The sequence below is a fragment of the Microtus oregoni genome, unplaced genomic scaffold (genome assembly GCF_018167655.1).
Source record: "Microtus oregoni isolate MIOR12 unplaced genomic scaffold, Mior012 000021F_ref0000039, whole genome shotgun sequence".
Lineage (NCBI taxonomy): Eukaryota > Metazoa > Chordata > Mammalia > Rodentia > Cricetidae > Microtus > Microtus oregoni.
In genome coordinates this window covers 3,216,338-3,233,013 of record NW_024543080.1, presented here as the reverse complement: position 1 = coordinate 3,233,013, position 16,676 = coordinate 3,216,338, and the positions used below count along the sequence as shown (strand labels likewise).

Sequence of the window (16,676 nt, the reverse complement as noted above, 5' to 3'; positions counted from 1 at the left end):
TGTTATTAGTGTTTAAAATTTACATTTACATTTGTTCTTTTGCGTCCTTAATATTCTTCTTAGAGTTAGACATGATTTAATATTGTTTCAATAATCTCCCCCTTGAAAATAATATTTATTCAGAGCTGTGGGGACTCATGCCTTTAATCACAGCACTAGGGAAGCAGAGACAGGTGGATTTCTATGAGTTTGAAGCTAACCTGCTCTACAGAGTGAGTCTCAGGATTGGTTCCAAAGCTACAGAGAAATCCTGTCTCAAAATACTGCCCCTCTCCAAAAAAAAAAGAAGAAGAAAAAAGAAAATAATATTTACTACAATAATTTGCAGCCTTTTATTTTTCTATCTTAGATCTAAGATAGTTAATAAAAAGTACAATTCATAAGAAATAGTATTGAAATCATATTGTTCTGTCAATATAAATTCCATACTTTATTTTTAAAATTTGGATGCTAGGATGTGACACATAATGCTTAAGGTTAAATACTACCATTTTAGGAAACATTTTCTTGGTAAATAGTATGCATACATGTTTCCCTACATGCCTATTTAAACTAAAGGAATTGAGTCTGTCTTGGTTAAGACAGCCCTCTTCTGACCTACTGGCTGCCATGTGCTCTGAATTTACAAATGGGCTTCTCTACCTGATATAGAGGTAAATGCTGCATGCCAAATAAAATACCAAAAATGGAAAGGAAAACCGTAAAGTGCTTTTCCCTCCCCATCCTGACAACCTTAACAATTGATGTTAAAAACACAAGAGATTTCTCATATTGTTTTTATAATGTGATCTCTTTATTCAAAGCCTTTATTTTAAGGTATATTTGTAGGTTCTGTAGCAAGTGGCTTATAAATAAAAAATAAACCTATGATAGTGACCTTGACCTCACATTAAAAGGCAAAATTCATTGTATAAAAAGCTGTCACTTCTTAAGAATCTGTGGTTTAAATTAGTCTTCAAAAGTTGCGACATATCTTGCTCCAATTAATAATGTCATGCTGCTCACTATGAAAAAACCCAAAGGCAGACAGGAAAAGACAGCACTGTCGCCATTCTCAGGAGCGTTGGGGGTAACCCAACCCATTGACTTCATCACCGCTCTCTTCCATGTTGAATAACGAATTTCACTTTCTGTGGCTTGGATTTGGGGTTCATACCGTTCCATCAAGACTGTCGACATAGCCTCAGGTTCAAGACTCCAAACGTCTACCCCGTCTGCAGCTCCAGCTGCCATAGCTACTCCCAGGGCAGTCGTTTCGGGCATAATAGACTTAATTACAGGAATGTGCAGAATGTCTGCCTGGAGTTGCATGAGGATTTTGTTGTTGGTCATTCCTCCATCTACCTGCAAGTGACTCAGTGGAATCCCACAGTCACGGTTCATGGCATCCACAATCTCTCGGGTTTGGAAACAAACAGCTTCCAATGCAGCAAAGGCAATATGGCATTTATTGGTAAACTGAGTGAGACCACAGATTATCCCTCTTGCACTGGGTTCCCAGTAAGGTGCATATAACCCGGAAAAGGCTGGGACGAAGTAGCATCCATAAGAAGATCCCACCTCTCTTGCACGTTTTTCAACTTCGTCTGAGGTCGCTATAATTTCAAAATTGTCTCTTAGCCAGCGAATAACAGCACCGGCTATTGCGACAGAACCTTCTAATGCATAAATTGCTGGCTTCTTTTTGCCTAGTTTGTAAGCTACAGTGGTCAGAAGGCCGTGTTCAGAAAACACACATTTACGGCCTGTATTACATAGTAAGAAACATCCTGTTCCATATGTGTTTTTGGCTTGACCTTCTTGGAAGCACAATTGCCCTACCAATGCCGCAGATTGGTCCCCCAAACATCCAGATATTGGCACACCTTCTAAGGCCCCTGATGTCATCAGGCCGTAGATCTCAGAAGAACTGCATATTTTTGGGAGAATGTTCATTGGAATTTCAAAAAAGTCGCAGAGTTCGTTATCCCATCCCAAAGAGTGGATGTTGAAAAGCATCGTTCTACTAGCATTTGTGACATCTGTGCAATGAATGCCTCCATTGACTCCTCCCGTCATATTCCAGATGAGCCAGGAGTCGATTGTCCCGAACAGGGCTCTGCCTTCCTCCACAGCCTTTTGAATGGGTCTTAGATTATCCAGCATCCACCGCAGTTTCACGGCGCTGAAGTAAGTGCTCAGTGGAAGGCCTGTCTTAGACTTGACGAAGTTGCTGTGTCCTGGGATTTTCTTACTGAGAGCCTCCACAGTAGTCTGGGTTCTGAGATCAAGCCACACCACAGCATTGTAAAGCGGGTCTCCCGTGAACTTGTCCCAGACCACAGTGGTTTCCCGCTGGTTGCTCACCCCGACAGCTTTAATGTTGGAAATATCAATGTTCACCCCAGCAAGTTTCTCGCACGTTTTCGCTATGCATTCATAGACAGACTGAAGGATTTCCTTGGGGTCTTGCTCCACCCATCCTTCTTTTGGAAACTCTTGATTCAGTTCCACTTGATGATGGCTAACTAGTTCTGCTGTTTTAGAATCGAAAACTAGAAAACGAGTGGAGTTGGTGCCCTGGACCACCGCTCCCACCAAAGGCCCCACCACTGTTTGCTTCGAGGCTGCCATGAGTCAGTGGCATCTGCAGCTCAGGAACGGTTTCCCTGGTGATGCCGGTTTGGAGAAGGCAGAGCAACCAATCAGGGATGCTGGAGTGCGCAGGCGCAGCTGCCAGTCTAACAGCTCCCTGACCTATTCCTCCCTCCCCACCCCTCGCCCAAGCCCTGCCCCTCCCCTCTCCCTGTCATTCCCAGGGATTTATATGGAAATATTCACTATGTGCTTCACTCTTACGTGTGTGGCTCTTTATTTCTGTTCTCTCTCCCTTTCTACCTGTGAACTATCCATAACATTTTTTATAGAACAAATATGTGGGACAGAGTCTTCCAACATCAGAACACGTGAAAAGCATTTTGTCTTACTAGTGAAAGCCAATTAGTTTCGGGTATATAATTCTAATTCCTTTCTCACTCCTTCCTTTTAAGAACCATGGAGTGGAGCAGCTACTCCTATAACATCACTTCCTATTCCAGGTATGTTTCTGTCCTTCTTGGTCTTAGCTTGTTTGTTTTTCTCTGGCTTCTTATAGAGTTTTCGTTGTTGCCGTTTTTTTTTTTTTTTTTTTTTTTTATTCTTAAACAAGTATTTTCCATCAGTTTTATCGTGATGTGCATTGCGGGGGTTTCTGTTTGCTTTCGTTTTGTTTTCTATCCTTTATGTGCTGGGCGTTCACTGTGTCCCTTGTGTGCAGATTCACAGCCTCCGTCAAGTTTGGAAAATTCTGGCTGTTATTTCTTCAAATATTTTCTTTGCTTTGTTTGCTCTCTTAAGGTCTCAAACCTCACAGGCTGAATATGTTTTGCAAGTTCACTGGCAATTCTGACTCGTTACAAAGATCTTTTCTGTTTGTATTTAAACTTATAGTTTATAATTGTTCTGCCTTCAAGTCCACTAACCTCCAGTTTAGGTATGCAAGTCATTCATGTGCTACATTTTTCCCCTTCACATGTAGTTTTCATTCCTAGAAGTTCAACTTAGGGATTTTTAGATATCTACTGAACTTTTCTTTGATGTGTGGGTCATGATTAGAATAGCTTTTAACCTTCATTTTCTGTTAAAACCTGTCAGCTTCTGTTCATTTTATTTTGTTGATTGTCTTATTATGGCCTGTATTTCCCTGCTTTTTTGCATGTCTGATCATTTGTAATTAAATGCCAGGCACAGTGGAGTTGCTGACCTGGCTGCTGGATACATTGCACCCTTTTAGTCAAACACAGTCTGTTCTGAGAAGTCAGGAAGTCACCTGGAAACAGCTGCTTCTTTCCAGCTTTACTCTTTTTTTTTAAAATATTCTTTGGTAGCGTCATACATAAAACAACATGCTTAGATCATAGCCCTCTTTCGCTTCTTCCACTCCAACTCCTCTGCAGTCACACCACCCCTTTTAAGGAGGCACCTCATTCCTCCTTTTAATGACCCTTTTGAGTCTAATTAATCCTGCCTACATGTTGGTGGCTGTTGGGTCACCCACTACATTATGAACAACTTATTTCAAGCCATCCTCAAAAAGAAAGCTCATCATTTCCCTCCCTGTAACCATCAGTGGTCAGTTTCTCCTCAGCTAGGAGCAGCACCACAGGAACCCTTCTCTACCACTCACCTTGGTCTCAGGATGTGAAGAAACCAAGATGGAAATGACCTAAAAGTTTCCTCCCTGCTTCTTACCTTTCATTAAATGATACTAAATAGGTTGCTGGGGGAGAAAATTATCAATAGTCTTAACCCAGCAGGAACTTAACAAGCTAAAATAACGACAGATAAGAAGATATGAACATTGCTGTAACAGTGCAATACACATTACAGGGCAAGCAACAGCTGTCAAATGGGACTTTAAGACGCACTCCACAGGATGTAGCTCATGTCTAGAACTGTAAACCTGCCCATGAAGCCATGACTCAGGGCATAGGCTCAAGGAAGAGCCTACTGCTATTATTTTTGCTAAATGGACATAGTATCCGTCTCCCCTCTGAATTCATCTCTCGGGTGCAGGTCTCATAGCTCATCAGAGGTTCTTGTTTTGGCAGTGGACACTGGCTAATACAGAGATTCAAAACTGGTCTAAGCACAGAGAGCAAGTGACCATGGAGCGTTTCTCACAGCCTCTCTCTCTCAAGGCTCAAAACCCTCATGGAAGAGAGAGCAGAAAGCTGGGAAGAGCTGATACCCATGTGAAGTAATAAGGGCGGCGGGGCTGCGTTCCCAACACCCCAGCCACCTGCCCGGCTAGCTTATGCCCCAAAATAATTACACGGACACTGTATTCTTTTAAACACTGCTTGGCCCATTCTCTTCTAGGCTAATTCTCACATATTAATTTAGCCCATTTCTAATCATCTGTGTATGGCACCCCAAGGTGCGCTTACCAGGGAGATTCTAGCCTAGTCCATCCTGGGTCTGAGCTTCATGGCGTGTGTCTGCCCGGGAGCGGGGCATGGCGTCTCTGCTGAGGCATCTGCTCAGGAGAGCAGAGCTGTGGAATCTGACCTCACTTCCTCTTCCTCCCGGCATTTTGTTCTGTTTATTCCACCCACAGGGCCAAGCAGTTTCTTTATTGGTCAATGACCTTCCTCCATCACCCATGTTATGAAGGTTTAAATTCATCCATTCATTCAATAATTTAACCAATATGTTTTAAGAATGCATGAGTTTTTTTTACAAGAATTAAGGTACAATAATATATAGAACACACACACACACACATATTATATATATAGAACTAACTAATTTAAGTTAGAACCGTACCATATTTGTCTTCAATGGCTTATATTCCAGTGCATATCCTGTTTCAGAGAGCAATTTATTTAAATGTTTCTTTTTCCCTGTCAACTTCCCTACATTGTAAGTTCAATGAAGACATGGAACTGGGGATGTTACATTTAATCCCTTATTTACAGCATGTATCAAATCCTATAAACTCAAAAACTTTGTTAAATGAATTAATGAACATCACTAGTTAAGGTCCTTGCTTAGTTAAGTAATTATGATAGAGTCAAAATAATTCATTTGTATTTATTTTAACATAATAGTTTAGCATACATTATAAATTATTTTATGCAACCAGTTATTCCCAAAAGGGCAATTTTGAAGTTTCACTTTGGGAGTCCTTAGAAATATATGTTTGTTGATTAGCTACATTTATTAGGTTTGTCAACAAAAGACAGAGGGAGGGAATTGTTTCAGAAAAAAATTGCTTGTATGAAAGAAATCTTAACTTCTAGGACTTGGGAACTTCCACAAGAAAAATTCTTGATTTGCCTCTCCATGTCTGAGCCTCAGGAAATGGTCTGGAGCTCCTAGTTTGAGACGATTATTTAAATTTGTACACAACGGTGTGAGAATGGAAATTAAATATTTATGCAGATCAAAATTATCTATAAACTACAGAAGTATTAATAACTCACCATAAACACAGCAAGAGGTTAATAAAAGGAGAGCAGGTGGGTTTCACAAATATCCACTTCCATTAGGTGATCAGAGACAATCTGAGACAGACAGCATCTAGGACAGTAGCCTGGTGATGAGGTCAGGCTTGTTTAGTGTAGTTCAGCTGTAGACCAGTATCGTTTTAAAAAGGGTGTCTGAGCTCCACAAAGACTTTTGTGTTCCATCATTATAGTCTTGCTTGTATTACACTGGATGGTCAATAACTTCTTGATTTTTCCCAATTAAGAATATCTTTCCAGCATAATTTTAAATGACAAAAACCATTTCCATTCTTAACAAACTTTGGCCAGGTTTGTCTGATGAAATAAACTGTTTTAAGATACCTTTTAAGATGAATTTACTAATTTTACTGCTGAGTTTGCACTTTTCCTATGGCTTAGGAGATTTGCTAATTTAAAAGGTGATAAGAGTCAGTAAACTCACTGCAAAGCATTTGAGGTACTTTTAATTCTTGTTCTTATTGTGTTCTGTTGTTAACTGTGATTTTAAATGGATTTTACACAGTCAATGAAATCATCTCATCGTTGGGAGAATATTAAGATGGGTGGATGGTGTTGCTGGTAGCATAGGACACCACAAAACAGTTCCAACTTAACACCTGGCCTCTCTGGAAAAATACTTGGTATTTTATCTTCACTGAGCCCCATTATCCTCTGTTTTAAGTGGCTTGGCAATTCTGACCCCCACAGCTCTGTATTGGAGCCCTGTCATCCAAGGCTCTGTGTGGCTTTTGGACTTACCATCTTTTCTTACTTGAGCCAAAGTGGTACCTATATGTAACAAGATGCTCTTCAGGGTGTAGCAACAGGCTACTTATTGGTTCCTGGCTACTCAGACCTGAAATAATCACACAGAAACTGTATTAATTAAATCACAGCTTGGCTCATTATCTCTAGCTTCTTATTGGCTAACTCTTACATATTAATTTAATCCATTGATCTGTATATCACCACGAGGTAGTGGCCTACCAGCAAAGTTTCAGCACCTCTGTTTCCATGGCATTTCTCTGACTCAGCGCTTTTTCCTCTCAGCATTCAGTCTAGCTTTCCCTGCCTACCTAAGTTTGACCTTGCTATAGGTCCAGAGCAGTTTGTTTATTCATTAATAGTAATCACAGCACACAGAGGGAACTCCCACATCATCAGTGGATCTCAATATCAACCTGTAATTGTATGCTGGGCATCATAGAAACTGGGATGTGTTGCGGGAGGTCCTCCCACTCCTCCAGCCTATCACCGCTGAGGTACCAGCCCATTGGGGCGTGGTTTCTCTCCCTTTAAAAAAGCGGCCACTTCCCTCTCCTCTCTCTCTTCACTTCCTGCTCCGCCTGCGACTAGACTCCTTTCCTGGTTGCATAGAGGGCTATTGCCTGGGACAGTGATCTGTAAGTTTTTTCCCCTTTAAATAAATACCACCCTAATAATCATAACCCCAAATTGGTGTGGCATTGTTTGTGACTTACGCCTTCATTTTGGCACCCAACGTTTGGTTTTAGAACCTCTCCTTTCCCCACTCGCAGCCGAGTGATGAGGTATTATGATGAGGTAATATGATGAGGTATTATGGGAAAAGGTTACATACATTCAGGCTGTACAAGAACATACAGCAAATACCAAACCTTTAGAGGTACCAACGGCCCTACCTTTAAAATGGCTAACTGAGAAGCCAATATGGGCCAAACAATGGCCTCTAGCTGAAGATAAACTACAGGCATTGGAACAGCTGGTGCAAGAGCAACTAGATGCTCACCATATTGAAGAATCAATCAGCCCTTGGAATTCTCCTGTGTTTGTTGTAAAAAAGAAATCTGGTAAATGGAGAATGGTGACAGATCTAAGAGCTGTCAACAAAGTAATTCAACCTATGGGCCCACTACAATCTGGAATTCCTTTGCCTTCTCTGTTACCAAAAGGATGGCCTCTTATAGTTATTGATTTGAAAGATTGTTTTTTCACTATACCGTTACAAGAAAAGGATAGAGAAAAATTTGCCTTCACAGTGCCTACTTATAATAATTCTCAGCCTAATAGGAGATAGCAATGGACTGTCCTCCCACAGGGTATGCTCAATAGTCCTACACTGTGCCAATATTTTGTAAGTAAGCCATTGGAAATAATTCGTAAACAATTCCCCAAGTCCATCATTTATCATTACATGGATGACATCTTGTTATCTGATTCAAATAAAGATACTTTAGAAAGGATGTTTGAAGAAGTAAAGAAAGTCTTGCCTAGGTGGGGATTACAAATTGCCCCTGAAAAGATTCAAAGAGGAAATTCTATTAATTACCTAGGTTACAGAATAGGGTTAGAGAAAATTAAAACGCAAAAGGCACAAATTAGGAGAGACCGCTTAAAGACTCTTAATGACTTCCAAAGATTGTTAGGAGACATTTCCAGTCTACGACCAGCTGTTGGGATAACACCTGATCTAATAGTTCATTTAAACAAAACCTTAGATGGTGATAAAGATTTGAATAGTCCAAGAGAACTGACAGCTGAAGCAGAAAAGGAACTGACAATGATTGAGGAAAAATTACAGGAGGCACATGTGGATAGGGTGAACCCAAATCTTAGCTGCATCCTAGTCATATTGCCTTCCAGAATTTCTCCTACAGGGATTCTAATGCAGAGGGAAGATATTATTTTAGAATGGATGTTTATAACTAATAAACCAAGTAAAAAATTAAAAACTTATGTGGAAAAAGTCTCTGAATTAATTATAAAAGGTAAGCTGAGACTTCGTCAACTAGCAGGTATAGACCCAGCAGAAATTATAGTGCCTTTTACTACTGAAGAAATAAAAAAGTTATGGGAAGACAATGAACCGTGGCAAAGAGCTTGTGCTAACTTTTTGGGAGAAATTAATAGCAACTATCCAAAAAGTGATAGACTTAATCTCATAAAAAGAACTTCTTGGATTCTTCCTAGAATTGTACGTGATGCTCCAATAACTGGAGGCCATACGATCTATACTGATGCAAATAAATCAGGGAAAGCAGGTTACAAGTCAGATGAATTGAGTAAGGTGGAACAAAGCCCTTATAATTCTGTCAAGAAGGCAGAATTATATGCCATTCTTATGGTGCTAAGGGATTTTAAAGAACCTCTTAATATAGTTACAGATTCACAATATGCAGAAAGAGTTATCTTGCATATTGAAACTGCTGAATTTATACCAGATGACACAGAGTTGACTTCATTGTTTATCCAGGTACAAGACATAATCAGGAACAGGCTTTGTCCGATGTACATAACACACATCCGGTCCCATACAGGTCTGCCTGGTCCTCTAGCCCAAGGCAACGCTGAGATTGATCAATTATTGATTGGAAGTGTGTTGCAGGCCTCAGAATTTCATAAGAAGCATCATGTCAATAGTAAAGGCCTAAAGAAAGAATTTTCCATTACTTGGCAACAAGCTAAGGACATTATAAAGAGATGTCCTACTTGTTCTTTCTATAATCAAACACCGTTGCCTGCAGGGAGTAACCCAAAGGGTACTAAGAGAAATGAAATCTGGCAGATGGATGTGTTCCACTTTATGGAATTTGGTAAATTAAAATATGTACACCACACCATAGACATGTATTCAGGTTTTCAATGGGCTACTGCCCTGAGCTCAGAAAAGGCTGATTCAGTAACCACACATTTATTGGAAGTTATGGCCATCATGGGTATACCTGCACAAATAAAGACAGATAATGGTCCAGCATATGTATCTAAGAAAATGAAACGCTTTTTTGATTATTATAATATAAAACACATTACAGGTATACCAAATAATCCTACAGGTCAGGCAGTTATAGAAAGATCAAATCGTACTATAAAGGATATGCTGAACAAACAGAAAGGGACTGAAAATACCCCCAGAAATAGATTACATAATGCTTTATTAACCTTGAATTTTCTTAACGCTAATCAGAAAGGAACGACAGCAGCAGAGAGACATTGGATAATGGAAAAGTCTGCTGAACTAAATCAACCGATTTATTTCAAAGATGTGCTGACCTCTCAATGGAAGCCAGGAGATGTGCTACGTTGGGGAAGGGGTTTTGCTCTTGTTTCCACAGGAGAAGAAAAATTGTGGATACCATCAAAATTAATAAAGTTTCGATTTGAAGAGGAGAAACCTCTTGGAAAGGAGAAATGACAACTCATCCACAACAATGATATTCATACAGGTGGTAAGAAAAACATATAGAATGGGGGCAGGGTTCTGTTCTTATCTCCACAGGAAAACACTCATCTTTGAGAAATTCAAGGGACCCTGGATGTTTGGATACTGACAGATGGAAAAATACCTGCCCAATAAAAAATATCAAGACAACTGAATGGGTTGTGTAAGTAATATTAAACCATATTTCTAAATTTATAAAGCTGGTTTTGAAGTTGGACTCTGGCTCAGTCCCTCTCCAATAACAAGCCTGTTAGTAAGAGAAAAACCCAGAGTTTCTGGAGTTTCTGTCTCATATCAAGAGCCATGATATGGGACAGAAAGAAATATGAGTTTAGAAAACATCTTTGCTTTTCTTCATATCTATCATACTTTTCATTGAATATATCTATCATGTCTTTCATTGAATATATATATATATATATGTCTATATATGTCTATATGATTAATGTTTAAGTTTTTCATAATGAACAATGAGTTTTTCCTGCAGTGACATTTGAAGTTTCCAGGAAGAAGATGGGGCCCCATAACAACAACTCCACCTGGTTGATATGACGTCATGATACTGATAGCGCTACTACAAGACCTGCTTTGGGTACCAGCTGCACAAGACAGTTCCAACTTGGTTAGCTGAAATGGTGCACATCTTATACAACATTTTGGCCAGACCTGCACGAAAATACTCAGAGTCTATTTGCAATTTTAAAAGACATTATCTTGAAATTTAACCATCATTTTACTTTCACAGGATCCCCCAGAAAGAACTTCGCCCCTATTACAGCTGGAAGTAATTCTAGAGAACGACGTCCCCTCTCCCAGTAAAGTTTGCCCTTGGGTTTAGGGACATCATTTAGGGGTTGATTATAATTAGTATATGATTGAGGGTTGGGGGAGGAATATTAATAAGCTCAGGGATCATTTTGAAAAAAAAAGAGGGATGATGGGATAATAGATTTGTAATTGTGAGTTACTGTCTTTAGACAAATATATTGGTATAGATTCTTATATATTGATACAAAGTTAAATTATATTGACTATTGTACGCATGCATGTTTCTACCTCTGTTTAAAACATTTTTTATGTATTGACATATATTGTATTGATATATATATATATATATATATAGTATATATTTACCATATTGCAGTGTACATTTCTACCTCTGATTAAGATACTTATATAATGATTGTGTATTGATATATATTTACCTACTGCAATGTATATTTGTACATTGTTCATATTTGGAGGTCATTGTCCTCATTTGTTTCACAGTCGTTTATTGTCTTAGTCTTTAAGTTAGATAGATATTGAGAATTATATAGACTAATAGTCATCTAAGTTTGTCATTTATAATAGACTAATCAGGTTCTTTAGATATATAGAGATTATACTCAGTATAGATAGATAATCTTCAACTTCTTCAAAGAGCTGTAGAAAATGGCCTTTAATCTAACTCAGAGTTTTGTGGTAGTGAGACACACTTGCTCCTGGCAACACCACTCTATTCCTGAGAGAATGTTGAGTACCAAAGACACTCCACCTGGAGCCTTCTTTTTGGCAGAACTGGCCTTGGGGCAAAGAAATGCCCATACCTCAATGACTGACAAAGATGCAGAGCGTGCATCAATGGATAAAACAGGGCTGTCATATCCTGCCAAGACAGGGTCAGATAAGTTTTGAAACGTTGCTTGCCTTTGAAAATGGTATGTCAGTTATGTTAGGCCTTAGCCAAAGTAGGTTGTTTCAACGCTGCTAACGTGATTTTGGGTGATTGCCCAGGTAGCCAGTTGTCTCTGTGATTTGTTGCATGTTTTTGAAGTTGTTTTACTGAACTTCCTAATTACCCAGGTAACATTATTTCCCTTCTCAGATCTTTGATGGGGTTGAAGACTATATAAATGTAGTTACTTTCTCTCATGACTTGGCCAAGTTATTTATTATACAAGACCTAAGCTAGTTAGAATAGGATATTTGTACTTATTGTATATAATTTCATAGTAGGTTTAGAACTCTCTTATTTAAACAAAAGGGGGAGGTGTTGCGGGAGGTCCTCCCACTCCTCCAGCCTATCACTGCTGAGGTACCAGCCCACTGGGGCGTGGTTTTTCTCCCTTTAAAAAAGCGGCCACTTCCCTCTCCTCTCTCTCTTCACTTCCTGCTCCGCCTGCGACTAGACTCCTTTCCTGGTTGCGTAGAGGGCTGTTGCCTGGGACAGTGATCTGTAAGTTTTTTCCCCTTTAAATAAATACCACCCTAATAATCATAACCCCAAATTGGTGTGGCATTGTTTGTGACTTACGCCTTCAGGGATGCAGTTGTAAGAGAGGCTGAAGGACAACCACTAAGTCAGGTTGAAGAAGACGAGTAGTATTTATGGTCACCCTCTTCCTGAAGACATCCTAAAAGTGGGTAGTGACTAAACATAGAAGCCAAATGGCTATGTGCAATTAAGTCACTGTCGTATAAAGACTGGTGTTCCCACTGCCCCTTGCCCTGTCTGTTATGCTTTGCTGAGGATCTCCACCTCTTGAGTCAAGATAATTTTAATTTTGCTTTCTGGATGAACTATTGGTTAGGAGTTTTGGAATCCAATGTATTCAAGCAGGTTGAATAATGACTAGGAGGAGAGTAGGTAGATGTAAAGATGTAAGGAATAGTAAGAAAATATTGGTTATGTTGCTTACAGTGGTGTGGTATTGAATTTTTTTCAGTTTTTGTATGATTGCTAATGTCCATAATATAATGTTGGTGTGTTGTTGTTCCATCTCTATAACAAAATATCTAAGATAACTAACCTTCAAAGAGAAATTATTTATTTTGGCTAAGTTTTAGAATCCAGTTTATGATTGGGTTCATCCATTGCTTGTGCTCTTATAGGCATTCTGCATAGCAATTGTGGCAATGCATGGCGTGGCAAACTGTTCCCCTCGGCCAAGAAAAATGTTACTTCCCATTACCATGTCACCAAATGATCTAAGCACCTCCCACCAGACTCTACCTCCTAAAGATCTCCCTCTTCCCATTGGTGAATATTTTTAACCCGTGAACCTTTGAAAGACAGTTAACCTCAACACGATAGCAGTTGGGAAATTATAGTGCAAATGAGCTGATGGAGGCCACAAAACACAGTTAATGCAAATCCATTCCATGCAGCTTCCTTTGCTTGGGTAATTGAGAGGCACAAAGTCACTGAGACATTCAGTGTGGAATGATTGGCTTAAAAGTATCCACTCTAATTCTTTTTTATTAAGATCCTGTCGTTTTATTGTAGGCCTTTTCTTTTGCTTTTTATAAATTTTGCAAATCTTAGAGAACAAAAAAACCAAACAGCTGCCTGTTTTAACTGCTTGGCTCTCAGCCACCGTTTCAGACACCCAAGTGGATCACTTCTTGATTGTGTCACAGGAGTGTGACTCAGTGTGACAGGTTAGATTTCACTAAAAGTTGATACTCCGCTTAGTCTTGATGTAAGTGTGTGGCCAGATAACGAGGGCATTTGTTCATGTTGTTTGTGGCTAGGCCATCTGACTGTTTCAGACTGTGTCCTAACTGATGCACCAGCACAGTTGGCAATCTTCAAAACACTGATGCATTTTTCTACATGCTGTTCCCAAATGTGTGGGACCAGCTGTTGAGAGCCAAGCCATCCAATCCGCCTGGAAGACCTCTTCTTGGACCACAAATCACCTCACACACTCTCCCTCTTTGTCTAATGAAGAATGGAAAATTTAACACAATCCACTGTGGTTTATTACTCGTGTTCTCTGTTAAGTGTGGGCCATGGGAGTCACTGAAGTTTGCATTCAGAAGCCCTGGAATTCTAGGTAAGTATTCATGACAGGCAAGCCAATAAGTTTAATATTCTCAGATCTAAAAGGAATTTTCCGAATATTTGAATCTCAGAATTTTTGAGTGTATCTGCTTGTGTGCACATGCATGTTCTATGTTGTCTTCCCAGTGAAAATGGCCCTGACACTGATCTCAATGTTAATGTATTCCTGCTTACATTTGACTTTGGAATATGTTACAGCTAATTATTACACAGGATGAAAGATCAGAGGCCTGAGCGAGGTGCTTGGGTTTATGAACAAAGGGAGTTCAACTCGGCATCTTGGCTCTGGGCCCAATAACTGTAGTCACATATCTTGAAGGGGGTGGGATCTTTACATTTTATTTGTTTGCTTGTTTGTTTGTTTGTTTTCCGTCCTTCATTTTTGAAGGGGGTGGGGAAAAGGGTTAAGGGTTTGAAGGGGCTGAAATTTCCTCTTGAACATGATGTCAATATGTTGGCATGTCTCCTTTTATTAAGATGCCATCCAACTGATAACAAGTCCTGCTGTGTTTTACCAACATAAAAAATTAGACTGGAGACCGAAGAGCGGCAGGTGGCTTTTGGCACCAAGAAATAATCACACTTGATGTGGAAAGTAAAGTAAAAGGAGCCATCTGTTCACTGCAGGAGGACGTGAAAAATCACATTAACATATTGTCACTAACATCATGAAACACACAGTTAATAATAAATTTAGTTATCAAGGCAAGTCGCATTGGATACTTACTCTGAAATTAAAGAATGTGGAAGATGCTCATTCTTGCCCACCCCCATCTTATTTATTTATTTATATTTTAGAGAACAAAAAAAAATATCTAAGTTTGAAATGCTTAGAGAGGGAGGGAGAACAGAAAAGAAGCTTCTCATTGTAAAGCCGAGCTGTGACCCATGGTTGTTGACTGATTGAGGTGGCCTTCCACGTGGGTGGAATGAAACACTTCTGAGTCTGCTCTGCCATGTTACTCTATAGTTCCTGACCTGGATGGAGACCTAGAGACATAAGTAAACAAGCAATTTGATGGTATTTTGTACGGAAGACATGGAAATGCAAGCCTCCGGTGACTGGTGCCCAGCTGGCACTGTGCTACCAGGGGAGAGCCAGTGTCTGTTGCCTTCCTTTGATGGGCATTCCAATTTACCTTTTTCTGGATAACATGTTCCTACAGAGTATTTTTCTGATGACTTTGGTACTAAAAGCCTGTGCATAATTTCTGGGAGATCACATGTGTTCAAGCAATGTGAAAGAAAGGACACATACTTCTTTCTGGTGCGTGCACTGTTTACATATGCTAATTACAGATGCCACAGATTTTGGAGGTCAAAATGAACTTGGAAAAAAATCCGCAGTATTAACTGTCACAGAGTTACAATTGGAGCTATATTTAAATACCTATAGTAGTGGTTCTCAATCTTTCTAATGCTGTGACCCTTTGACACAGTCGCTCATGTTGTGGCAACCCCAACCATAAAATTGTTGTGACTTCATGACTATAATTTTGCTAATATTATGAATCATAGGGTAAACACCTGATATGCAGGATATCTGATCTGTGAAAGGGTTGTTCAACCACAAAGGGGTCATTACACACAGACTGAGAAATGCTGACCTGTATTAACCCTGTGCTTTCTAGTATCTAAGTCACTCCCACTGTATGTGAAAATGTGACCAGCACAACATCATCTTTAAAATGAAGACCTAAGCCTGAGGATATTTATTAGAAACTTGAACTTGTCATTTACTAGAGGATTCTGTTTAGTTACATGACCAACAACAGTTCTTTGTTTATGGTTGTTGGTCTTTATTCTTTCCTTTTGTGAGTTCCTGAGAACAGCTATATAAAGATAACTGAAAAAATATCTGTGTTCATGAAAGAAGCATTGAAATTGCAATCAGGACTTTAGTTTCAGCTTGAATTTTGACCAGCTTTAGCATCTTTTGGGGGTTAAATTATTGCTCTGGTTATTTTCTCCCCAGGAGTAAAATTAATATAATCTTGAAGTGGATAGCTTTTATAGAAAATGTGAAGCTTTCAAGAGTGCTGTCCAGTAACATTGATCTTTAATTTAGCAAAAGTGAGAAGATGTTTAATAAGCAATTGCTTTGGCGTTTACTTAAAGAAATTGAATTATGTTGGAATGTAGTGTATGAATTAGGTTGGCCACCTTTCATCCAGGCAGTGAGAGGCAGGTTTTCATGACAGGAGGCAGAGGCCTGCTGTTTTGGTGGTGGGCTGCTGGAGGACTTCTCTTCAATCACACATGTCTGTATGTTCCTGAGGAGGAAAGCTGAGGTTTGATCTTACTCTGCTTACTCTCTCTAGTCATCTCTGCTTCATTCCAGGTCATCTGAAGTAGTAGAGATAGATGTGACAGAGATCTCCACACCATCTTCCTTTAGGAAGGAATCTAAGGAAGAGCAGAAACTGAATCCAGGATTACTGACCACTGAGCCAGAGGTCTCCTCAGGAACTGCTGTAAGCCTGCTCCCATTCACTAGCTGTCTTGGATCACATGATCTCTTATTTAATTTCACTTATCCTCCTCTTTTCCCTTCTGAAAGAGCTTGAGTTCATTTTCCTTCCTCACAGCTTTTATGCTTATATGCAGTTTCTGAAAAGTA

At 39.5% G+C, this 16,676-nt stretch overlaps 1 protein-coding gene across 1 annotated transcript; it reads right to left on the bottom strand.

Annotated features, from left to right (window-relative positions):
• Window positions 1-948: 948 nt before the first annotated feature.
• Gk2 (glycerol kinase 2) lies at window positions 949-2,613 on the bottom strand. Its single transcript, XM_041671603.1, has one exon. It carries the CDS (start codon window positions 2,611-2,613, stop codon window positions 949-951), a length of 1,665 nt encoding a protein of 554 aa, XP_041527537.1.
• Between the last annotated feature and the right edge of the window lie 14,063 nt (window positions 2,614-16,676).

Coding starts and splice junctions, on each gene's coding strand:
- Gk2 (XM_041671603.1), bottom strand. CDS start 2,613: ATGGCAGCCTCGAAGCAAACAGTGGTGGGGCCTTTGGTGGGAGCGGTG.